Source organism: Manis pentadactyla, chromosome 18 (genome assembly GCF_030020395.1).
Source record: "Manis pentadactyla isolate mManPen7 chromosome 18, mManPen7.hap1, whole genome shotgun sequence".
NCBI classification, from domain to species: domain Eukaryota; kingdom Metazoa; phylum Chordata; class Mammalia; order Pholidota; family Manidae; genus Manis; species Manis pentadactyla.
Genome location: NC_080036.1, coordinates 16,137,577 through 16,163,547, shown reverse-complemented (window position 1 = coordinate 16,163,547; position 25,971 = coordinate 16,137,577). Strand labels below are relative to the sequence as shown.

The window sequence follows — 25,971 nt, the reverse complement described above, 5'->3', positions numbered from 1 at the left end:
ATCCCCTTCTTTCCCAGCAGGCTTCTATTTCTCATGGGCACGTGGAGACGAATCCAACATCTGCCTGCCGCACGGACGTGTGTCTTTATGATCTGCGTTTGGCTAATGGCCTCCGTGGTGTGATGAACATAATTACATTAGGTCGAAACGTAATAAATCGCCAACATTGCCCATGTTTTATGTACCTCCGCAAAACAAAACAAACAAAAAAAGCCCTACACAATTTAAAATGATTCACCAAGTAGTGACATTGTTATATACATTCATAATTAAATTAGATTCACGTGGTGGAAGGGGCGCTGTTTTGCAAAATATTAAGCTTTAAAAAGACACATTTCACCAAAAAAAAAAAAAAGACACATTCCTATACTGCCCTATAAAGAGTTGTACATAAATGAATATTCCTTGGACAGTATTTTTAATATTTACTGCTAGAGTATACGGCCAGCATAGACGAGTCGGAGGTGAAGCCGCAGATTTTGGGACTGAGCAGAGCAGAGAGACAGTCAAAGCTGGATTGAGCCGAGGACCGACCGATCTTGCCGCTGCGCCTGCCCCGCGTGGAGAGAGCCGGGTATCCAGACCCGGAGGGGACGCCGCGCTGCAGGGGCAGCAGATCTGATGAGCTGCGGTCTATACGGCTAGGGAGACTCGGGCGGGCCCCGGGAGGACTGGAGCGGCGGACCCTGGCCCTGCGCGTCCCTCGCGCCGCCCGCCCGCCGGCTGCAGGATTGAGGAAGTGCGTCGGGGCCCTGCCCGGCCCTGCCCGGCGCGCACGGCCGGAGGCGGCGGTTAGGGGGCGGAGGGGGCGGAGGGCTGTGGGCGGCCTGGCCCCCGCGCTCCGGAGTCCGCCCGGCCCGGCCCGGCCTGCGCGCTCGGCCCCACGTCGCAGGCGCCCTGGGCTCTGCCCCGCCGCCGCCGCAGGTAAGTGTGTCCCGGCCCGCGCCCCACCGGGCGGCCTGGGTGCCTCCTGCAGGGGTCCGCGTGGAGCCCGGGCCCCGCAGCCCAGGCGCCCACGCCGCGGTGGCCCCTGCCCGGATCCACCGAGGGCGCGGGGCGCCCCCAGTCTCACGGCCCGGAACCTAGCCGGCCTACCGGGTGGGGGCTGAGCGGGGCGCAGGAGTGGAACCCGAACCCCGGCGCGGGACGGTGCCGAGGACGGGGGAGCAGAAGCAAGAAACAAAAATAGGAATATACCCCAGGGCGTCTACACATTTCCTCCGCCTTTGCAGGAAACTCCCTCCTTCCACTGGAGCGGCCGAGCGCGCGCGGGAGTGAGTGGGGGTGCCGGCGTGCGGGGACGACTCCGCGCTAGAGGCTCCTTCTGCCCGGGGCGGCCTGGCGAAGCCGATGGCCGAGCGCGTCTTCGTGCTTGTGCCCAAGGTGGCGTCTCCGTCCAGGTCCGGATAAAACCCGCCATCTCGATGGCGGTCTCTGCGGGCGACCTTCCCGGGCAGGGCGCGGGAGGTGAGTGCGATCGCGGGTCGGAGGATGGAGCCTGGGAGGGCCGGAGGTCTGAGGGAGATGGTGACAGAGAATTTGGGGACATGTGCGGCCAGCTCGACTTGCGCCTTCGCTGTTTGAGGCCAGGAAGTCAGTCCCACCAACACGTTGCCCTGCTGGGTTCGGTGAGGTAGAGAAACAGGGGTCCTGTAAGTGTTCTTTAGCAATGCACGCTAAATTTTTAGAGTTTGCCAAAACACGTTGTATCAAAGTATGCAGACATTAAAGGGGCAACTGGAATACGCACAACTTTGGAAATCATATTAAATGCCTTTTGTGATTTGACTTCTCTTTGCTTATATCCTGACAGAATAAAAAATTACATTTAAAACAGACAAACCTCACACCTACTTTGTTCCTAAAGGAGGTTGTAGGGTCAGCCAGACTTTCCCTCCCCCAGTGTCCACATCTCAGGGAGTGGCCCCATACTCAGCGCAGTTGCTAGGAATCCTCCATGCCATCCCTCATCCCTTGAATTCAGTCCGTCAGCAAGTCCTGTTGGGACCCAAATGTGTGGGAGTCCATCCGTGCCCTTCTTTCTCACAGCCTTTGGACTACTCTAAGGTACTGGCATCTCCTTCCCATTTGATTACATTCCCCCCATTCTCTATTTGACAGCCAGAGTAATTTTTTTTTAATTGCATTAATCAGTGTGTCTTTCCTCTGCTTGGAACCCTTCAGTGGCTTCTCCCTGGGATTGGCACAAAATCCAGGACACCTCTTTTGCCTCTCGTGCCCCAGTTGATCTGGTCTCTGCCATCTCTGACCAGCTGGCCGTTGCTCCCCAGTCACCCTGGCCCAGCTTGCTCTCAGCAGATGGCCCCTGTAGTCCTGCCCACTAAGCCTTCACCTGGGCAGCCCCCTCACTAAACCCAGTCTCACTCTCACCTGCCTCTCTCCGTACCCTTCTTGCTGTCTCCATGACATTGTGTTCCCTCTCATCTGTTTGATTTCTGCTTTAATTACCTGGCAGTCTCCACTGAAGCTCCAGGACTCAGAGACCATTCCTATGTGCCTACCTCGCTCACTGCTGCATCTTCACTCCCAGAAGGCGCCAGTACACACTGGTACAGTGACCAAAGTGGGAATAGTCAGCCTTGACTTGGTTGTGGTTTCAAACTCATGAAGGCTTCTGTTCTCAGCCCTTGGGAGCTTATCTGGGATTGAGAACTACACATTTCTCTGGTCTGCAGCTCCTTGATATCTTGATGTCCACAATCCAAGAGAATATTGGTCAAGGGATGCAGATAGTGCCAAAGGGATGGCTGAGGACCATGGGCCAACCATCTCCAACAGGCTTTTGATTCAGAAGATATGAACGTTTCTAACGCACTTCACTTGCAGGCTCTCCAGCCCTTTGGTACTGACAGTCCTTTCCAAGCCTCCTACAGGTGAGTGAGTCCAGGGTCTCCTGTATTTCATTCCCATCAGAAACTTTATAGGACATACTTAGTTAACTGTGCCCTCCCCACCAGCTGTAAGTTTCATGGACTCAAGGAGTTGACTCCTCAAGGAAAGTGCCCAGTAAAAGACATCTGTAGAATGATTGTCAAGTCCATTTTTTCTTTTAAATTAATTATTTAGGTTTATTCATTAGTGCAGGCATAAAGACTTGGCAGAAGAAAATTGGTGAGATTTAAAAAATCATTAAAATATGACTGCAGAACACCTCTTAAAGCCGTCCTTAGGAAGTATATGCCATAATGAAAAGAAACCGTGTAACTTGTGACCAGGATTTCTTGCCTCCGTCTGAACCCAACATAGGCAAGAGGAAGCCAAGATCTCTTTGAGGGTGAAAACTGAGCAAAACTCAAGTTACCTCATCTGAAAACTTCTATCTTAGAGTCTAAGCCAGAATACAAATTATAATTGAAAAATGGCTCCTGTGGCAAAATCCTCCATGGTTAAAGTGATTTTCAAAAGGAAACTGAAAATGAAAAGGGGAACAAAATGTACTGGGTGAGGGTTGGCCTATAATATTTAAAAGTGTGTTTTTTTTTAACTTAAAAACATCATATGGCAAGACACTTGTGTTTTCAGAAGGAATGTCTACTAGCATATGGATTTTTGAAGTATTTTGGGGTGTATTTCATAGCTGATTTTGAGAGGTGTTTGAAAACAGAAAGCTGTGCTCCTTGGTGTCTGAATGTTATTCTGTGATGTGTAGCCTTTATTTTAAAACAGAGATTCTGTATCGCTTCTTTCACTTTTTCTCCCTGTCCCGTGTCACATTGGTTTCCCTAATCAGGTTTTGCCATTTATAAAGTTTTGATTGTCTCCTGACTGTTGTCCAGGCTGCCCCTTTCCCCTGTCACAGCCCTGTTCTGTAGCGCACTCAGTGCCCACCCGTTCAGGGCACCTACAGCCTGCCCCTGGGGAGACAGCGGGCCTGCCCTCCAGCATGGGTATTCTGATTTTATCAGAGGGCAGGTGGGAGACCCTGTTGGCCCTGCAGGCCTCCCACTGTTGCTATGGGGAAGGGCCACCTCTGTCCCTGTTGTAGAAAGTGGCTGCAGAAACTTTGCCGTACTGGAAATCCCAAAGCGGCCCTGCGAGGTTGCATGGGTGGAAGGTGCCTGGCTATTTTTAATAGGTGAGAAAACTGAGAAACACATAGGTTTTGGCTGGAGGTCACTCTGCTGACATATGACAGAGACAATCCAAGCCTTTGCCATGCAAACCCTACTTTCTCCTTCCCATATTGCCTCGGGCATCATTTCCATGCCCTTAATTTTTTTTTGGACTACCATTTTGGAGTTGTCTGTATCAGAGAGCAGTTGCTAATTACCAGGTTCTTTGTGTATGAACACTAATAGAAACACATGCATTTCATATGGGAGTCCCCTTCCCATCAAGCAGATCACCTGAGCAGGGCCTGGGTCTTGCCCTCAAGGTGCTTCTGGTCACTTAGGCACCACAGCAGGCTGGGCACTTGTGCCGGGGACCCCCAAGTTCAGTGGGAGCCCGGCATGACTGACCAGCCCCTTGTCTCAGCAGTTCTTTCATAGCCTCGTCTAGTTGGATGAATCTTAGTCCAACTCAGCATTTTTCTGGATAGTTGGAACTAACAGGGCAGGATAATTCTTTGTTGTGGGAGGCTACCCTGTGTGGTGTAAGATATCCAGCAGTGTCCCTGACCTCTCCCACTAGATGTCTGTACACTCTCACTCCCATTGTGACAACCACACGCGCTTCCAGACATTGCCAGATACGCCCCAGGGTGGTGGGGGGGGAGCAGCAAAATGTGGGGCTTCTTTCTGTTATCTCCCAGGGTCAAACTGACTTGACTTCATAATCAGTGTGCCTTCCAGACACCTTCTCTCTGGGATTGTTGCCTGGTTGCGTCTTTAAGGTCACATGCCTGCTTCTGGGCTTCCAGAAAAGTCTTCCTGGGCAAAGGGAGGGCCTGGTTGTGACCACCTACGTGTCTCCCTCCGCCCAGCCTGACTGTGAGACCCTGAAGGCAGGAGCTTCATTTTGGTTGTCTTGGTGTCACTGTGCATGTGACAATGAATGTGTGTTGATTGAACAGTGATTGAACTCTTTCCCAGCAGGTGTTCTGCAGTTGTCCGGGGTTTCTTCGCAACTCTTCCCAGGTGGCAATGATCAGAACCCAGCCATGGGGCAGGGGAGGAGGCGGAGGGGGGCGGTGTCTGTTTTTTTTGCTGCCCGCACCTGGCTGGGCAGGCACAGCCAGCAGGATGGAAAGTGGAGCAAAGGAGAGGGGAAATACCAGTGCACCAATGTAAATAGTAAATTTACGCAAGGCCACAGGAAAGGGCTTGACAATGCAGAAAAGCTTTCTGATTTAATTATGTTTTTCACCACCAGAACAAGACCGCTTTCTGCGCAGCCATGACCGTGCGTGGATGCTGTAGTCCACCCCTCAGGCAGTGGCGGTGGTGAACACGTCTGGATCTGACTCGGAGAACAGCCACCTGAGTGTTCATGGCTGGCATGTCGCGGCGACCTCCCAGCATGTACTGGTGTGTGGGGCCGGAGGGGTCAGCTGTGTGTCCAGGACAAGCTATGGAGGCCCAGAACGGTAAGAGCAGGGCCAGCCGTGCCCACTGGACACAACCTGCCATGTGTGTCCTGTGGGGAGTCTAGCTGTGTAAGAACAAGGGGTTTCAACCAAAGGATAAAGAATACCGGTTATTTGGTGTATTTTTCATTATGAAATATGTCTTGGGATTCTCACTTAGGTTTAAACATTGAGGGACTATGAGACAAAATTTATCATGGACTGGAAGAGCTTAAGAATGAGGGCATCACTTCATGTTGGTTAAAAAGGTTTTTGTTTTTAGTGGGGATTTGGTTTCGTTTTCCCATTATAAAAATAATACATGTTTATTAAAGAAAAATTGAAGAGGGTTTAAAAAGAGAAGTGGAAAAAAAAATCACCCAGATTCCCACTGCCCTAAATACAAGCTTAGTTAACATCTTATTATGTTTTCTTCTAACCTGCTTCTCTAGGATTCAAGGCCTTTGAGTTTATTTGCTTATAATAGTTTATATAATTTAGTATCCTACTTTTTTCCCCTAACTTTGTGGCAGTCACCTAGCTCATGTGATCAAGTGAGGTATTTTATGTGGGAGCACTATATAAAATGATTGACCTAATCTTTACTCTCTTTTGGGACATTGCAGTCACTTCTAATTGCTGACTCATACCGAAAGCATTCCATTCCCATCTTTTTATACATGGTTTTGAGATTATTTCCACAGAACAGATTGATAGAAGTGGGACTATTGGTTTTAAACATTGTTAAACCTCTTTACATGTATTGCCATATGTTCCACTAGAGTTGTACCACTTTTAACACCTTCAACACTATTACTACAAGTTAAGAGGATATCATTGATACTGTTAAATATTTGTTAAGCCTTCAGTCCATACTAGCCGTTGGGTGCATGCAGTTTAGGAAATAATCTAATTTCATCCTGATGACAGCCTGTAAAGTACACTTTTACCACCATTGTATACACAAAGAACATGAGAGTAACAGATGTGTAGAAACTTGGTAAGGTTAACAACTTGTAAATGGCAAAACTGCGATTTGAACCTTGTTCTCAAAGTCTAGACCACCTTGTGGGGTTTGAGAGGGCCCATGTGTTGGGTTTGAGGAGGCCCATGTGTTTGTACTCTCGGCAGTTAGTGATTCAACATTGCATCTGGCTCAGCAGACATTTTGTTCAGTTACTTAAGTATTTTTTCTCCATCAAAAATGCCCAAAGGCTAACTAGGGTCATGTTTCTGGAAGAGTTCTTTGCACATAAGTCAAATTATGAAATGGGAAAAGAATTTGCTTCTCAATATTGCCCAGCACTAAATGCTCCCAGAATGTCTGCCTTGCATCTTTTGAAGTTATTATTTTCTTTTTTACAGACGTATGTCTTTTCAGTTGCTTATTAGAAAGCACACACCATGGATGTGGTGGAATGCTGTACCCAGCTTGGAGGTAGCACCCCTACTTTCCAGTATGCGCTGCACCCCATGATCCCATGTGTCTCTCCTCTCAGCAGTCCTAAGGAGTAAGGGTGGCAGCAGAGGCACTGGGTCCATTTGGGGCTTACTGGGTGGAAGCCCCAGAGAAGATTCTGCCTCATCCCCTTCCTCATCAAGGGCTGGTGATCTAAGCAAGTGGGTCTTCACACAGGCACCCAGAAACACTGGGGGAGTCTCTAAACTTGCCAACACCCAGGCACCCTCTAGACCTACTGGAGTAGCATCTTGCAAGAAGGAGAGACGTGCTCAACTTTTTAAAGTTCCCTGTCCCCTTCCCATGATTCTAATGTGCAGGTGCGGCTAAGAATCAGCTGTTCTAAATGTTTTGGGTCCTGTAAAAAAGCGCTTCTCAAATTACAATATGTACATGAGTGCCCTGGGGATCTTGGCAAAATGCAAATTCTCATTGCATGAGCACCGAGGGTCCATGTTTCTAACGGGCTCCCAGGTCGTGCTGATGGTCTGGGCTGCTGACAGAGTGGCAAGGCTGAAATGATGGCTTTCCAAGGGGACCAAGGGTCACCATTGTTTCTTACAGGTCCTAGGGCCCTGGACCCATGGACAGACCTGGAAGCAGTCCTGCCTTTGGGCCATGGCAGAGCCAAAAGTGTTCATGTGCACAGAGAATCCAAAACCCTGCCGCTCCACTCCCCAGCCCCACTAGTCTGAACTTGGCGCTTCTCCTTTATCCCGCTCCCTCCCTGCAGGCGCAGAAAAGTCCTCGTGAGTGCCCCAGGGGCCTCTTTCCCAGTGGAACCAGGATCCCCACCACCCTTTTCTGAATGAAGCTCAGGTTACACACCAGGGTAGAGGAGCCACGGAAATCGCGCAGCCCCCACCCGGTACTCTTCTGGGTGCATGGTGGGGGGCATGCCTGCAGAGCAGTTGATGACTCCTTTTCTTTTTATAAACAGCACATAAACCACAGAGCTGAAAAAAATGAGATGAAAGGGGACTGAAATACACTGAAAATTCTGTCCTGTGGCCCAGCATTATGGAAATTATATTCTCCGTTAAGGAATTACAATAGTAATTAAATTCCCAATAGGACTCCTATGAAGAAGGTACAAATTTATGCCTATACTCTGAGAGTTGAAAGGTCCCATTGATGGTAGCAGAGGAGCTGAGCATGGGAGCCCAGCCCTGGGACCCCTCGGAATGAAACCCTACCTCACCTCCTCCTGCTGGCAAGGGCTGCTTATGTGGTGGCCAGGCATCAGGCCCCTCTAGCCTCCTGCAGCTGCCATTCAGGACCCCCTGAGTGGGAGAGTGCAGAGGAAGACCTCCTCTGCTTGCCTGGCCCCTCGAGGGGAGGACAGCGCCACCATGGGGACCTCCAGGATGCATCTGCAGGCACTGAGAATCTGTCACCTCTGGCTCTGGGCTAAGGAGCCACTGCTAACTCTAGGTCAGCCAGAGTGACAGGCACTTCTATCCCTGCTGTGTTTAGAATCCCAACAGGTGGTGGATGCCTGTTTCCTTTCATTGAGTGGAAGGGGTGGGGATGTGCTTCTGGGACTCACACAGTGTGCTCGGGCCTCCAGAGCCTGCCTGTGGGGTTAATCAGGCCTGTACCAAATCTTGGTGCTGGGTGACCTCAGCTGAGTGGCTCGACCTCTCTGAATGCTGACGGAGACAGACACTCTCTGAGGGGTGTACCAGTCAGCATTTATTTCTGGCGCCCCTAACCAGCAGCAGGTAGCTGGGGGTGGGGTGGGGGGCCTGCTGCATACAGCCCTGCTCCACGTGACCCCTCTCCTGAGACCAGCAGACTGGCAGAGAGGCCAGAGGCTAGTGTCCCCTGGCCAGTGGCACAGGTGCAAGTGGGGAGAGCAAAATCATATGTGTCTCTTAAGGCCCAGCATGGCATGCTGTCACCTCCATGAGGAGCCATGGCAGAGGTGACAGGTTGGTGCCCTTTATTCCGTCTGCCATGATAGGTGTTGGTTGGTTGGCCTCAGTCCTTTGGGAGGAAAAAGTACCTAATTTATGTATTTTTATTTATTTATTTGATAGCCAGCAGAGCCTTTTCCTCCCATGAGGTCTTAACCTGGAGCCTCAGCCTACGTAGACATTAACAGTGGAGTTGCTCTCACAGGCAGTGTGAGGGGGTGGGGATGGTGAACCCACCCACCAGTCTTCACCTTGACCCCAGAGCTTTGCAGGCCCAGTTTTAAAACATTGAATGTTGGGTTTCATTTTCAGAATTTACACATGTACACCAAGACCACAGCCTGGGGGCAGGTGACAAAGGGTAGCAGGTCACGTGGGGATTACAGCCACTGTTCTTTGCTATCTGTAGTGGTTATGTTTTCTACAATGAGCATGCCACCCTTTTCTTTTTTTTGCCTTTTGCACTACTTCTGCAACCAGAGGAATAGTCTCGCAGTTTATTTGAAAAATTGTTATCTTTTTACATACTTGTGTTTTGTGATTAGAATCTAACCGGTGCATCTTAATGCTCACTTCCAAGGTCAAATTTGCTTCAAATGGCCTCTTTTCCCTAAATTTATCTCTGGAGCAAACAGGGGAACATTTGACTCTGTGGGCATCCAGCTGTGCCTCCCTCAGGGGCCAGCCCCTTGAGGTGTGTACTCAGCAGGTGAGCTGGATTTGTTCTGCACCCTCTTTTGCTCAGACTACCTGGGATCACGGGAGCCCTGCTTTCCCTCCCCCTCATCTCAGTTCACCAGCCTCAGCCCAGTTGTTGACCCAGTTCCCTGCACTGCCCAAGGAAAATTGAGTGCCAGAAAGAAAAGCAGTCATACTCAAATTCTGTTCAATGTAGGAGGAACTCTGCCTCACCTTTTAAAAAGCCTTGGAAGATACCATGCTTTAGAAATGATAAAGTTAATATCATATTTCCAAGTAGAGTTTAGAAAAAGATCTGAACTTTAATGAAAATTAGTAAAAAGCGGATGTTTACTTTTGGGTGTGAGGTAATGTCATTTTGTGTAGTGTTAGCTAGATGTGTTTTCTCATGCCTTGCATATTTTGATTTGCATAACTCACTTTGTGGTCGCTTAGAATGCTTAACCCTTACAAAGCCCGTGTCTGCATGCATCTCCAGCTGACATGTGATGCCCGCTGATCTGTGTGTGCCTGTCCTGCGTTTGTGCAACACAACTGTACCCCAGGAAGGCGTGTTGCAACCTTAGCACTGTCAGCAGTCAGCTCACCTGAGGTGCAGCAGGGATGTTTAGAAAGCCTGGAAGAGTTCACAGCATGTAATGAACAGGACAAGGTCAGTGAGATACTGGACCAGGGCTGCAAAACAATTTTGACAAACAAGTCACTAGACATTCTTCTGCGTCTATCTGACACTAGTCAGAGTGGAAAAACCTGTCTTGCCACTTGAGGTGAGGCTCCTTGGAAAGTAAGGAAGTGAGGAAACTTCTAGATAATTCCGGCCCTGAACATTTGGCGAGACTTTCGGATCGTGAAGGGTGAGGGGTGCTTGCACAGACATCGCCTGAGGTGGGTCACACCCCCCAACTTCTCTGTGAGCGGTCCTCACCGGACCCAGCATGGACCAAAAGAGGAGAAAGAACATTCCAGAAGGTCTCCATATCCCAGGTTTTTGAATAGCTTCTTTCAATGTCTTTTTCTTTTTCCTTTAGATTTTTCAAATCTGTATTAAAAATAACTTCTTAATATAAGAGACAAGTGGTTTGCTCAAGCCAGGGGCTTTTCCTGCCTTCCAGAAATAGAAGTAGGAAATAGACTGAAATAGGAAATGCCCCACAGGTGGTAGCATGCTTTCTTGGCTGTGAGAAATCCTGCCAAGGACAGCCCCACGTTACTGAGGGCCTTCCAGATCCAGAGCAAGCCCACGTCTCTACCCTGTGCCTGGTGTCAGTGTCCTGTTCATGCCTGTGATGGGCTGTGTTCACACTGTGGGAACAGGATGGACTAAACAGGGTTTTGCAGGGAAGGAGACAGAAGTCAGTGGGGCGCCCTTCTCCAGCCTGGCTATAGGAGACCACAGCCAGTGTCGGAATCCCTCTTTGAGTGTGGTGGAGGGAAGGTCGGCCGAGGTGGCCCTGGAGATGGGAGAAATAGCTGTGGTCATCAATCAATACTGGCAGCAGTTAACACAACTGTGCTTCATGCCCACAAGGTCTGGCACGGCTACGGAAGCTCTGGGTTTGATGGGGCTTTAACATTAACCGTAATATGAGGCTTGGGTCTTCTCCTGCTTATTGTCTAGAATATGCTTGCTTGCTTCTAGCTGTGGGGAGCTGACTACCACTCAAATAATGCCAGCCTTTCTGGGGAAACCCTGGTAGGAAACTTTTGCTGTACAAACCAGCCCTGCTTTCCTAAGCTTCACACACCCAGGCTGATGGGATCCCTTAACCCCTTTCTTGAAATAACTGAAAGCTGATGCCTTGCCCTCCCTGCAGATTTCTTTTTAGGCAGAGTAAACCATCCCACTACCTTCAAGAGCAGGCAGCCTGCAACTTCACACAATCCACTCAGATACCACTGAGCTTCTGTGCCGTAGTCTGTAGACTAACCGTTAGGAGACTGTGGTCCCTGGACACAGGGGCAGAGCTGCCCCCCTCCCCTCTCCCTCCACTTTGCCCTCTGCAGGCCCTTGAGAGTACCCCCATCCACTTACCCCTAGATGGCCAGAGTCTAAAGCTCACCCAGGGCCCCAGCCCGATGGAGGGAGGCGCAGCAGAGCCCCCAGGCTGCTCACCCTGCACCAGATGTCAGGATCAAAAGCCTCCAGTGGGCAGTTGCCTTTGTCTACTTGAAATCACCACTGACACCTTCAGGTTCAAAAGCCAAAAGGAAACAAAGAGCCCATGTCTAACAGTAAGCAGGGAGCTCCCCCAAGTTACTTGTGTGTAATTACACACATTCTCATAGAACATTCAAATGGTAAAGCCACAGTACTATTCCCATCCTGTCCAGGGGATCACTCTTAGCTGAGTGTGCTTCCTTCTGAACATCCCACACAGATGTGCACACACACACTTCATTTAGTATGTGTTTCTGGTTTTACACGTATGATGTTCAATTGTATGTATGTTGTGCAACATTTTTCACTTTGGTTATGTCTTGGAGTCTTTCTCACGTGTACCAAATTCAGTAGTATGAATACAATAATGTTTATTTAGTGAGTCACCTATTAAAATGCCTTTAGATTCTTTCTTCATCTTGTTTATTGCCATAAGAGTTGCGCATTACTTCCTGTACCCCAGCAGAACTGTGGGATCAAAGCATAAGCAGATTGAAAATTATCAAAGTAATATACACCCTGGTTAAAGAAGCAAGTGATACAGCGTGGACTATACAGCAAAGCCCGCTGTCAACCCAAAGGGGTCTCTACTTCCTGTTCCTTGTTCTAGCTCTGCAGGTCCATTCCATTTCTCTACACAAATAATATGCCTGCACATCCCTTACTCTGTCGATTGAGACAATGTCTGTTGCCTGCCAGCCGTGACAGATGAAGATTCCCTTCACTTCCCTACCATACCTCCCTGCTGTTCCCTCTACATTTAATTCCACCTGGGTTGACTCATCTCTGTGTTGCATTTGTAGTGTTAAATTATATGTTCCCATTGCTATGACTTGGCCTGAGGACTCAATGCCATCCTTGTTCTGAGAGCATCTCTGCCCTTTTCTTTACCTCCATCTCCCTTCCATTTTCATCCCCAGACCTCTTACTTTGAGCTCTTATTTATCTGAAATATATCCTGTGCTGTGTAGGCAGTGTCTTCTTGAATTCTCCAGAGGATCCTAATTGACATTTATTTTATTTTGATGTCAATCTTACTGTCCTCTCACTTTGTTTCAAAATTTATTTCTTAATGTCAAGTTTATTAAAATTAACATTTTTATAACACATTCTAGATAAACCAATAATTATATTATTCAAAGGATTGTCAAGGAAATTCACAATCAGCTAACTTTATATGCAGAATGTGTCTGTAAATGTTTCTTTTAAGCCTGGATTTTTTTTTTAATTAAGGTATCATTGACATACAATCTTTTGAAGGTTTCACATAAACAACATTGTGTTTTCAATATTCACCCATATTATCAAGTCCTCCCCAACACCCCATCGCAGTCACTGTCTGTCAGCGTAGTAAGATGTTGTAGAGTCCTTACTTGTCTTCTCTGTGCTGCACTGCCTTCCCTGTGACCTACCTATATTGTGAGTGCTAATTACAGTGCCCTTTAATCCCCTTCTCCTTCCCTCCCCACCCACCCTCCCAACACCTCCCCTTTGGTAACCGCTAGTAATCTTGGAGTCTGTGATTCTGCTGCTGTTTTGTTCCTTCGGTTTTGCTTTGTTGTTACACTCCACAAATGAGGGAAATCATTTGGTACTTGTCTCCTCTGCCTGGCTTATTTCACTGAGCATAACACCCTCCAGCTCCATCCATGTTGTTGCAAATGGTAGAATTTGTTTTCTTTTTATGGCTGAATAATATTCCATTGTGTATATGTACCACATCTCCTTTATCCATTCATCTACTGATGGACACTTAGGTTGTTCCATATCTTGGCTATTGTAAATAGTGCTGCTATAACATAGAGGTGTGTATGTCTTTTTGAATCAGGGATCTTGTTTTATTTGGGTAAATTCCTAGAAGTGGAATTCCTGAGTCAAATGGTATTTCTATTTTTAGTTTTTTGAGGAACTTCCATATTGCTTTCCACAATGGTTGGACTAATTTACATTCCCATCAGCAGTGTAGGAGGGTTCCCCTTTCTCCACATCCTCACTAGCATCTGTTGTTTATTGTTTTTTAGATGTTGGCCATCCTAACCAATGTGAGGTGATATCTCACTGTGGTTTTAATTTGCATTTCCCTGATGATTAGCAATGTGGAGCATCTTTTCATGTGCCTGTTGGCCATTCAAATTTCTTCTTTCTAAACCTGACTTTTTGTTTGTCTTTATTAATGCAGCATTACTATTTCAACAGTTATCAAGCATCTGTTTGTAGTAGACACTATTCTAGATTCTTAGGACATAGCAGGAGTGTGGCCTCTGCTATTTGGGGGCCTTGTGAGTCTAGCAGGAAAAATAGGAAGCAAAGAACAGGAAAAAAATAGGGTTATGCTCAGTGAAGATAGCATTTCAGCAAGACAAGGTGCTTAAGAGGCTCCACATGACTATTTTTAATTGTTATTGGGTAAGACCTCTCTGAGGAGGTGACTTTGAACCTCAGGTCTGTTTGCTTGACCGGAAGGTGGGAACCATGGGAAGGCTGGGAAGAAGAACATTTTCAATATACTGCAAATGATAGATAATGATCTTCCTAGCCCTCCTTCCTGTGCTCATCATCCCCTCCACTTTATGTCAGAGCCTTCTACAGACCGGGCACTGGGAAACCAAGAAAATGTTCTCATAATACTTATATTCAAAGGGGAAAACACAACAAATAAACACATGCACCACTGTCGGGAGTGAAAGGGGCCACAGACAATCAGCCAGGGTGTAGGGGTAAAGAGTGATGGGCAGAGGCCACTTAGATAAGTCCGGGAAGGCATCTAGGGAGAGGTGGCATTTAAGGAGAATCAAGTGAATGGAGGCAGGAAGTCAGGCCCATAAAGAGCTGGGGAAGGGCAGCCTGACAAGAGCACCATTGGGTACAAAAGCTATGAAGTGAGGATGAGCTGGGCATATCTGCATAACAGCAAGATGGCCCATTTGGCTGGAGCGGCGCGCAAGGAGCGCCTAGTAGGGGTGCAGAGCTGGCCATTATGACAGGCCACAGTGGGGCTCAGACTTCACTCCAAGGATAGTCAAACACCCAAGGAGCAGCGTGGTACGATTTAGGGGCCAGAAGGCTGTCACTGGAGCCCTGGAGAGAAGGCCCAGGGCATAGGGGTCCGTGGGGCAGGGGTCAGAAAAGAGGATGGACTAGGAATTTGTTTTGAAGGGAAAGCAATCAGGACTTATTTAGACATTTATTACATCACAAACTGCTGCCATAACTCACTGGCTTAAAACAACTTCCAATTCCCCAGGCCTCTGTGGGTCAGGTATCTGCAGGGCTCATGTGTCTGAGGCCTCAGGGCTCCTACTGAGTTCTCCCTCTCTCCAGGTTTTGCAGCATCCACACAGCTAGCCTGAGCTTCTCTTCAGCATGGTGATTGAATTCCCAGAGTTCCGAACCAGAAGCTCTTAGGCCTCCAGGAAGCTTAGGTCCAGAACTGACCCTCCATCACTTGTCCTGCCCTCTGATGGTCAAAACAGGTGAAAAGGCCAGTCCAGATTCAGTGCAGGACAGAAGACAGATTCCACTTCCTAAGGGAAGGAATGGCATAAAGCTTGTGGTCATCTTTAATTCACCAGAGAACATGATAATAGATTGGATGTGAGGAGCAAAAGAGAGGGAAATCAAATGTAAGGCAGAGTTAGAACTCTCTTGGCCCTCTCTCGTCACCACCCCCCATCAGCCCCCGAAGGTAGCCATTATTCTGAAGATAGTACAGACTCTTTGCTGTGTCTTATGCTGTTACTAAAAAGGCATGTGTCCATGAATGCATAGTATTGTTTCTGCCTGGCCAGGTAGGTCCCTTCTGGACCATGACCTGGTTACAAGGGTCAGCATAGGTTCCATAACATCACCCATTTGAGTTAAGAAAGACTTTAAGAACAGAAATCACCAAGCCTGGGTCTGCAGGAGGGATTGTGTGTGGTCCCCGGTCTCTCATCCTCGCACAGGCAGGCATGCCAGGGCATTGAAAGGGTGGGTTCCAGTCCGGCGAAGGGTCTAGCATGGGTTTCTCTCTGAAGGTATGGCAATGGCGTGCTAAGAGTGGGTGCCAGCTCAGGACAGGGGCCGTGTTGGGCTGTGGGATGTTATAGTCCCTCAGCCACCAGATGCTTGGGAAACAGCTTTGGGTTTGCCACACAGTGTCAACCAGTCACATTTTGGTAATTGTGAACAGTTTCCATACTTAAACTTTCTAAATATATATATATATATTTTTTTTAATTTTTTTTTGTAGATAATTATTTTTTATTGAAGGGTAGTTGACACACAGTATTACATTAGTTTCAGGTGTAAAACACAGTGATTCAACATTTATATACATGATAATTCTAGCTACCGGCTATCACTATACAAAGTTGTTACAATATCTTGACTATATTCCTTATGCTATACATTACATCCCGGTTACTTATTTATTTTACAATTGGAAGTGTGTACTTTTTTTTTTTTTTTGAGAGGGCATCTCTCATATTTATTGATCAAATGGTTGTTAACAATAATAAAATTCTGTATAGGGGAGTCAATGCTCAATGCACAATCATTAATCCACCCCAAGCCTAATTCTCGTCAGTCTCCAATCTTCTGAAGCATAACAAACAAGTTCTTACATGGAGAACAAATTCTTACATAGTGAATAAGTTACATGGTGAACAGTACAAAGGCACTCATCACAGAAACTTTTGGTTTTGCTCATGCATTATGAACTATAAACAGTTCAAATATGAATACTCATTTGACTTTTATACTTGATTTATATGTGGATACCACATTTCTCTCTTTATTATTATTATTTTTAATAAAATGCTGAAGTGGTAGGTAGATGCAAGATAAAGGTAGAAAACATAGTTTAGTGTTGTAAGAGAGCAAATGTAGATGATCAGGTGTGTGCCTGTAGACTATGTGTTAATCCAAGCTAGACCAGGGCAACAAAACATCCACGTATGCAGAAGATTTCTCTCAGAACAGGGGGGGTGAGGTTCTAAGCCTCACCTCTGTTGATCCCCAATTTCTCACCTGATGGCCCCCCTGTGACTGTGCCTGTCTTAGGTTGTTCCTCCCTTGAGGAATCTTACCCGTCTCTGGCTAACCAGTCATCTTCCGGGGCCATACAGGGAAATGTAATGTTGGTAAGTGAGAGAGAAGCCTTATTGTTTGAAAAGGTTAGCTTTTTACTTCTTTGCAGATTTATGCCCTGTGGCTTCTATGCCCAGCATCTAAATAGATATTTTTATACTCATGCCAATATTTTTGTAATTTACTTTTTCAATCAACATTAAGTTTGTACAATACAAGGGTGATATTTTTCCAAGAAGCTGGATAAAACCTTTTACCTATAAAACCATTGAGGCTTGGTACCTTTTTATGGGTAGATGTTTTAATAATAACTGATTCCATTTCTTTAAAGGTTATTAGTTTATTTAATTTTCCATTTCTTCCTGAGTTAGTTTTGGCAATGCATTTTCTAGATAGTCATTTAATCTAGATTTTCAAAGGTACTGGCATAAAGTTTACAGTGGCCTCAGGATTTTAAGAATATTTAAAATTATTTTATTCATTTTTTTATGATAAATCAGGTGCTTGGTATAAAATTCAAAAGTACGAAATAGAATATAATGAAAAGTTTTCCCTTCCATCCTGACCCCAGTCTTCCAGTTCCTGTGTCAGGGAAAATATATAGTCCCCTTCCCCTTTTTCTGCCTCCAAAACCACAGTTTCTTAGGCCTAGATTCAAAATGGCTGTGTTCTTTTTCATAAATCTTTAGCCTAGGCAGCACTTTGAAATGTTATGTTTGTATTAGTTATTTTAAATTTTTTATATTATGGAAAATTTTGGATGCATTGCAAAAGTAGAGAGAATACTGTAGTGGACCTCTTTGTGTCCATTGCCCACAATGCAGCAATTACCACACAAAGCAATCGTGATCTATTCATATCTCCTAGGTTATTTAGAACCCAGTTCCTGGCTTCATATGTTAAGAAGTCTGAAAGAGAGAGAGAAGGAAAGGAAGAAAGGAAGGCAGAGAGGGAGGGAGGGAGGGAGGAAGGAAAGAATGAGAAAGGAAAACAGTGAACCAATCACAGTATATTTTGCATACATTTTTAAAAACTAAAAAATATTTCATGAGTCACGTCAGATACATAGTCAGGGTTCCAGTGCCCTTGATTGGCTCATCATTTGTTTTTATCACTGGTTTGTTTGAATCAAGTTTGTTGAATTAATGTCCCTGACTTCTATTGGGTGATTGGGTGCTTAAGTCTCTTAATGCCTACTTTTCCTTGCAGTTTAATTATTGATCAAACCACATTGATTGTCCTTTGCAGTTTCCCACAGTCTGAATTTTGATAATAGCATCCTTGCTATTTGTTTAACACATTACTCTCTCCTCTGTGCTTCCGCAGATCCAGAAACATGATTAGATGCAGTAAGATGCTTGGGCAAGAACCTAGATAGCTTGTGTTTTGTATTTCCTGTTGCTTCACCTGGCACGTCAAATAATGTCTCCTTGTCTCTCTTCCATAGTTACATTTTTCAGTGATTTCAGGTGCTGTCACTCTGATAATGCACTATAAAGATCCTAATGGCTTTTCAGCTTTTCACCTAATGGTTTTATTAATCATCAAAATTGTTGATTAGATCAGTTATGTCACGAGGTTGCTAAGTAGTGATCTCCTAAGTCTATCATTCCTTACTCATTTGTTGGCCGGAATCCATCTGTAAAGGACTTTCTCCCATCAACACTGTGGCAATTTGAGTTACAGTCTGTATGGGAAAATCAGGATACATGCCTGATTCTTTCCCTTAATTTATTTATTCCTTTTTCTGAAAGGAAGTTCATTCCCTAATATCTTTCAAAGGCCACTAATGAGGGTTGGTTTTTTTTTTCTGTCATTACTAACTCATGGATTTTAACTTACTTGATTGTTGATGCTAAAACGATTCATCTTTAGCCAGTGGAAGCCCCTGTGGGTTGCGTCCTCTATCTTTTGACATGACCCCAGGAGTCTTTGATAACCTCCTTGCCTTCCGATGTGATAAGATATCCTAGGCTGGGGATTTGTTGTCCAGTCCTGCCACCTGCCATCTCTCCAAAGTGCCTGTTTCCTTCTGTGATCTTCTGATTTAATTCTTAACTGTAGAGTTTGTCTCCATTCTCATTTTAGATGCTGTTTTGTGGTCCATTACCCCTCGTTTTTTTGGGTGACCAATCTTTGATCAATCTTTCAAGAAGGTTGTTTCATGAGTCCTTTGAAAGAACCGACTGTGGGTTTCATTGCTGCCCTGTTTTTGTGTCTCTGCTTTCTATTTAATTTCTGCTTTTCTCTTTATTCTTTTCTTTCTAGATCCGCTCCTTCCCTTTTCAACTTCTGGGCAGTATCCGCTTACTTCTGAGAACTCATCTTGCTCAACTGGAGAAGTTTTCATATTTAGTTGGGTATATAATTCTGAAGTTGTTATGAGACACTTTTGAAAAGCTTCTCGTGTCAGCTCCCATGTGCTAATATTCTGTCTGTACTTGGAGCCTCTGTGTCCCAGGGCCGCACCTTCTGCATGGTCTTCCAGGGCACTGATTGCCCTCCAGCTCTGCCACACTGTTACTATGATAGTTCAACTCTTCTACTTTTCATTTCTAAGCTTTTTAGTCCATTCTTACTTTTGGATGCTTTGTCCTCCTGTTTCTCTCCAAAATGTCATTCATATTTATTCTGAGGTCTTGTTCTTGCTTTACTAGCACCAGTTCTGGGTGGAGATGGGCCCCCGAGATGCTAGCCTGCCGAAGGCCGAGATTCTGCTGAGGTGCTCAGGGCCTGACTCAGTCCTTTTTCCTCCTGGATGAGGGTGGTGGTGGATTAATCACAAGCTGGGAGAGTCCAAAGTTTGCCTGCCTTCCTTATCTCGGTGACTGGGTTGTTTGTCTAGTTTCCCCCCTGAGCAGTAAGCTAAAGATACAGGAAGAAATGCAGGCTCGGCTCTGGGGAGACTCTGCCTTGCCCAGTGTTGTCACTGTTAGCAGCTCACTTCCCATGGGGACTCTGAGGCCCCAGGGGGGCTGTGCTGAGACATGCCCCGTCTTCTCCTGCTTTGTTGGTCAGTGTGCTTCCGATGGCACTAGGTCCTTGGCTACACGAGCAGGGATCTGAGAAAGGCTTTACTTTGTGTGCGTGGAGGTAGAAGGTGGGGAGGCCTCTTCCTGCCCACCCAGTTTGCTGGCTCAGTTGGTAGAATGCGTGCTTCTCCTTACGGCATTCACCTTCCTCAAATGCTCTTGATGCGTGGCTGGAAGTGGGTCTCTGTGTCTGGGCTTCCCCTTGGCTGTCTGTGAACGAGCATCCCTCACTGCAGCCTGCAGGGAGGAGAGCGGGAAACTGCAGCGGGCTGCCTCGGGGGTGCACCCAGAGCATGTCTTCTAGTGGGGAGGCTCCACATGCCTCCTGGGGGCCGCCTGCCTCCTGAGGGTCCACACTTCCTCTCTAGCACACAAGGGCTCACCCCTGGGCCCCCCACTGCCTGGCCCTGGCTGGAGAAGAGCTCGCTGTAGTTTCCTCCTTCCTGCATTACCCTGCTAGTGGCCTTCGGGGCCCTCCTGCTCCCCCTGCCAGCCTGAGAGCCCTCCTCCAGCCCACTCCACCGTGTGCACCATGGTTTCTGGCCCTTTTATATCTCCTCATTTTCCTGTCCTAGTGTGGCTTGTTGGTAATTTTTGTTTGATACTTTTTGTGATTTCTAAGGATTTGGAGCAAGATGTGATAGCTACCGCCAGTCTGCTGTCTCCATCCCATCTTCCAGCATCTCCTTGGCTTCTGCTCACCATCTCAGAAGTGTGCAGTTTGCAGGAAAAACTGAGTGACTGCATCAAGAATGTAAGCTTTGCAGTCAGAAGGAGCCGAGTTCAAATTCTGGTCCTTCCATACCCAGGTCCTTATCTGTAACAGAAGCATGGAATCTGTTTGCAGAATGCTCAGCACCATGCTAAGTGTGTGTGACAGGTAGCCCTCCATCAATGTCTGTGTCTTTCTCTTTCCCTGTTGGCAAGTTAGGCAGCCTCACCTGAACTCTATTTCTGTTAGTGAAAATGATAATGCTACTGTGATCATGAAAATGAGTAGCTCTTAAAAACCGGGGAGGCCTTTGATGTTATGTGGCTCTTAGCCATTGAAGGTGCGGAATTTAAACATAGACAGTCCTGTTTCAAATATGTGCATGCATAGCTGAAAAGTGGTGATCCCACATCTGCTCATCAAAATTAAACTGTTTTAGTTAGAACTGTTTAAAGTTTTAATCAAGACTGTTTCCATTAAAGTTGAAATCTTTCCTTTCCTTGTCTTCAGAATGCATTTCTTTTAGGGGTGCAAATCTGTATGTCTCATGGAAGACAGCTCCCAGTATAGCTTGAAGTTCTGATATCAATGAGTATCTTTTAAATATTCAGCAGCCAGCTGTCCACAGGGAATGCCTTGAACACAGGCCATACAGAAATTGTGAAGGGAGGCAGGTTTCGGTGGGCAAAGGGCCACAGTAGCAGAGCCCGGGCATTCCTGGGATGTTTGTGGTGACTGAGGAATTGTGGAGCTCCTCACTTTAATAATCAGAATATCACTCATAAAAAACAAAGATCTATGCTGTTGTCTGGCCAGGGTTTATGCTAAACTAAAGAAGTTTATGCTATGCTAGTGGGTATTTCCATACAGGAAAAGTAGCTGAGAATGTGACAGTCACAGAGAGCAGCATGATTCACTTCATCCACACACGGAAACCCCGGCCGCAGAGGCGCACAACTCCCAGCAACATGAACTCTTGCTCAGACTTATGATCTTCTCAGCATTTTTGTCTTAGGGCAAAAGGGAGAGGCTACAGGCATTCACTTCTGTTAAGCATTATCTTTCATGCGGATGTGTTTGTGGCATTTGCTTTTAACCTTTAAGAGGCCATGTCGTAATCACGCTAATCACCCAGTGGGTTCCCTTCAAATCCACACATTAAACACATCCACTTACAACTTTGTGAGCTACAGAGGACCCCTGACCTTGGCTTTTGGCTTCTTTTTTAGTGTGCCTCCTTTTGGATTTGAAAGGCAGATGGCAGTCCCAGCACTGAGGCCAATCAGCTGGAGTGAATTTTTGTTGTTTGACTTTGAGAGTGTGTATCTCTGCCTGAAGACAGGCAGAGGAAAAGAAGGAGCAAATGACCTCATATATTTTTCCTTGCCAAGATTTTAAAACTTTAGTTGTTTTGAATGAGATCACACGGCTCAAAACCATGGTATCAATCTACAATTCTTAGATTCTTATATCCTTCCAGAATTTCTTTATATGTATACAAAAAAAGCAAATACAGATGCTTATTTTTCCCTCTTTTATACAAAAGGTAGCTGATCACACATACTGTTCTGTACCTTGCCTGTTTCTTTCACACATTTGTACATAAAGGCTCTCATCATCACCGTTATCCCCACCATCACCTCCACCACCACCACCACCATCACCACCACCACCATCATCATCCTTCTTGACAACTGCATAGTATTCTACTGTATAGATATCCCTTGATTTATTTACATAATCTCCTCCTAATGGGTATTTGGGCTGTCCCCAATATTTTGCTATAATAAATAATATCTTTTCATGTATGTATATAAATGCATCTATACAATAAATTCCCAAAGTAGTGGGTCACAAGTCATATGCTTCTAAAAATCTGCCAGCATTGCCAAGTCATCTCCATGGAAGTTTTAACTGTTCACCCCACTCTCCCACAGTGATGTGCTTGCCCATTTCCCCATAGGCCTGACAGCAGCGTTTGTTATCAAATTTTTTGGCTTTTCCTAATCTGATATGTGAAAAAACAGTTTTTCAGTAAAGTTTTAATATGTAGTTCTCCTAAGATAAGTGAGTCTCAGCTGTAAAACTGGTTATACTTGCTTATTTTGAACTCTTTCTTCATACCTCTTGCTTATGAATCTTTAGGAGGTTTTTGATCTTTCTTATCAAGTTTTTCATGTTGGTATCATATCTAGTGGATGTCACATAATTAGATGCTCTGTTGAGATTCACTTAAAAACCCAGAAAAAAAATGAAAACTTTAAATGTGCAAAGGGCTGTAATGTTTTTATTTTCTTCTTACTGAATTATTAAATTAATATAAATTGAATATAAAATATCCAGGGGAAATAATGATAAATATACAGGGCCCATCTGAAGAAAACTTTAAACCTTGGACAGAAAGAATATTTGAGTAAATAAAATGACATAACTTCCCCTTGTATAGGAAGGAACATTGCAAATATTTTAGTTCTCTGCAAGCTGACTCTATAATTCAATACAATAGCAATTAAAATACAAACAGGATTTCTTTTTGGAAAGTATAATAAAATTTACCTAGAAAAATAAACATGAGAATAACCAGGAAAATTCAAATGGGGAACAGATGGGTTGAGAGAAGGGGAGATTAGTTCCATCATATGTTAGAATTTATTACAACACCATATTAATGAGAGACTGTAGAGAAAAGGACAGAGACAGTGATGGAACAGAGTAGCAACTTGAAAACAGACTAAAATGCACATAAATTTTGCTTTGCCATGTAGGATTTCAAGTTAGTCCAGAAAAGAAAGTTTACTTGGTAATAGAATAATAGAAATAACATTGCACTTTCTCACTTTCACACCAAAATCAGTTTGAGGTGAATCAAATACTTAAAGCATAAAAATTAACACCATTAAAAGTCTAGGAAAATGATAACTTAAAATAATTTTGGAGCAAGGAAGGCCTTTTATTCCTTAGCACAGCCCAAAATCCTAGCTAACAAAGATTCAGAAGCGTGGTTACATAACAATTAGGACTATTCTGCAGAAAAACATCTCTCAGATGACAAGCAACAAACAGATAAAAAAAAAAGTATTTTCACACAAAGAGCACTTGCAAATCAGTGAGGAAAAGAACATTCCAATTTTCAAGTGAACCAAAAAAAATAGATTCTGAAAGTTTAGTTCATTGGAAAAGAGAAATGCTGAGTAAACATATGAAAATATGCTATATGTTATTCATATGGAAAGAAATGCAAACCAAAACCACTTATGAGGTATGTTATTTTTCTTTTCAGTTCAGAAAAACTCAGAAAGTGTGATAGAATTTAATATAGCAAGGGTAGAATTTTTTGCTCTGTTTTTCATATTTTATTTTTAACTAATACTGACTTGATAATTAAGTAAGGATATAATCGGTGCAACTTTTGGAAAAACAAATTGGCAGTCTTCATGAAAATGAAGGCTCAATGTATCCTCTGCTCCTTCTACTGCTAGGAGTTTAACCTGGAGATGCAGTTCACAAGTGAGCAGAAATGCACACACAGGCACACAGCACAGTCTAGAAGGGTCACACAGACCTGGAAATGTCCTGCATGTCCTTCAGTGAGGACCAAGAGCTGCCATGAAAAACAAGTGCTAGATCTCCATGTGCTGATACTTACTTGGGAAAAGAAATATTTAAGTTGGAAAAGCAAGTTGTAGGACATAATCGTAGTATAATCCATTTGTTAAAAAAATGAAATAGAGGAGAAATGACTATTTATGTGAGATCCAGGGAAATCTGAGCCACTTCATGGTGTCTGTCAGCACAGTGATGTAGTCCAAGGCAACTCCAGCCCGGACTCTTAAAACAAAATAAAAAAGCAGCTGAAATCCTTACCAAAGTTTCTTGGCAAGGCCTCCCTGGGGATTTCCATTTACAGCACACAGCCAAACCTCTGAACTCTTCCCAAATGTTCCCCAGAAGTTCACAAAATATAGTCTCTTGACCTCAATCTCTGGTGTCATTCTCTCAAGAGACCTCCAGTGTGTCCCCCAAAGTCAGCCTGGCTTGTTGTGTGTATGTGTCTCTGCCCCCATTTCTGCCTTTTTCAGAGCAGACACCTCAGTGCCCTTGCCCTACCCTGCCCGCCACAGGTGGGTGCTCAGGGACTGTGCCTGGGAGGGTGGGGAAGCGGAGGTGGGATGCCTCCTTGTGGATTCTGTTCCACCATCCGTACTTAACAGATGCATGGAGGTTATGGAAGGGTATCTGGAGAATCCTTGGCAGAGTGACCCATGGGCACAGTGGCTGAGAGAAAGGGAGCAGGCCTTTCCCTCTTCCATGAACCAGTGTCACTTTATGGTCAGAGCCAAGCCAATCACAGGTGCTACAATTCCTCCAGAGCCACCACTTGGGGATGTAGTTCTGGCTCCTCATTTGCCCTCAGCTGAGCCTCTGTCTTCGCAGTCCTAGGATGGGCTGTGCAGACCCAGCACGCATGGCCCTGGGGGCAGGGGGTAATGGGAGATACCTGAGAATCACAGAATAATAGGACATGACTCCCAAGTATACAGAACTCTTTCTCTTTCCTTCTTACCACTACGTAGGGCTGGCTCTGTTATGTGAACATACTATAGTTTATTTAGCCAGTTCTCTATAAATGGGTTTCTGGATTGCTTCCCATGCAATAATGCTGCAAGAAATAGTCTTATATAGACATTATGGTGCTATTGATCTTTGGTAAAATTTTCTAAAAGCAGGGTATCGGCGAAGAGGGAAAATGCAGATGTAATTTTGCTAGGTGTTGGTAAATTCACCTCCATAGGGGACACGCCACTTTTCATTCTCTTCCAGCAATGTCAGAGCACACCTGTTCCATCATATTAGCCCTTCACCTGTAACATAAACTGCAAAGTTTTTTTTTTCTAATTTGCCATTTGTCTTTTTACTTTTTGTGTTTTGGGACACACAGAGTTTTCTGAGACATTTTCCCTGTGTTTTTAAATGTTACGTTTGGCCATAAAACAAGCCTCAGTAAATTTTAAAGGATTGAAACCATATAAAATATGCTCTCTGACCACAGTGAAAATGAAATAAAGAATCAATCACAGATGGAAATTTGGGAAATTCACAAATATGTGGAAATGAAACAACATGCTCCTAAATAATGAGTGGGTTAAAGTAGAAATCACATGAGAAATTGGAGCATACTTTGAGTTGAATGAAAACAAAAATGCAGCATACTAAAACTTAGAGGGTGCAGCTAAAGCAGTGCTCAGAAGGAAATTTATAGAAATAACCACCTATAGACCTCCAGTCTATACCTTAAGCTTCTACCATAAGAAACTAGAAAAAGCAGAACAGACTACACCCAAAGCAAGCAGAAGGAAGAGCAAAGATCAGAGCAGAAATAAATGAAATAGAGGCT

At 45.2% G+C, this 25,971-nt stretch overlaps 1 protein-coding gene across 5 annotated transcripts in view; it reads left to right on the top strand.

The window, feature by feature from the left end:
* Window positions 1-593: 593 nt before the first annotated feature.
* The window catches only part of LRRK1 (leucine rich repeat kinase 1), a 115,828-nt gene continuing 90,450 nt past the window's right edge, over window positions 594-25,971 (top strand). For 2 of the 5 annotated variants that reach the window (XM_057494766.1, XM_057494764.1), the window contains exons 1-2: window positions 1,329-1,467; window positions 5,335-5,548. In XM_057494766.1, the coding sequence (XP_057350749.1) occupies window positions 5,452-5,548 (97 nt within the window). In that variant the 5' untranslated portion in view covers window positions 1,329-1,467; window positions 5,335-5,451. Of the gene's footprint in view, window positions 925-1,232; window positions 1,468-5,334; window positions 5,549-8,224; window positions 10,589-25,971 lie in introns of those variants that run through there. The other 3 variants (XM_057494763.1, XM_057494762.1, XM_057494765.1) reach the window with 3 other exon arrangements.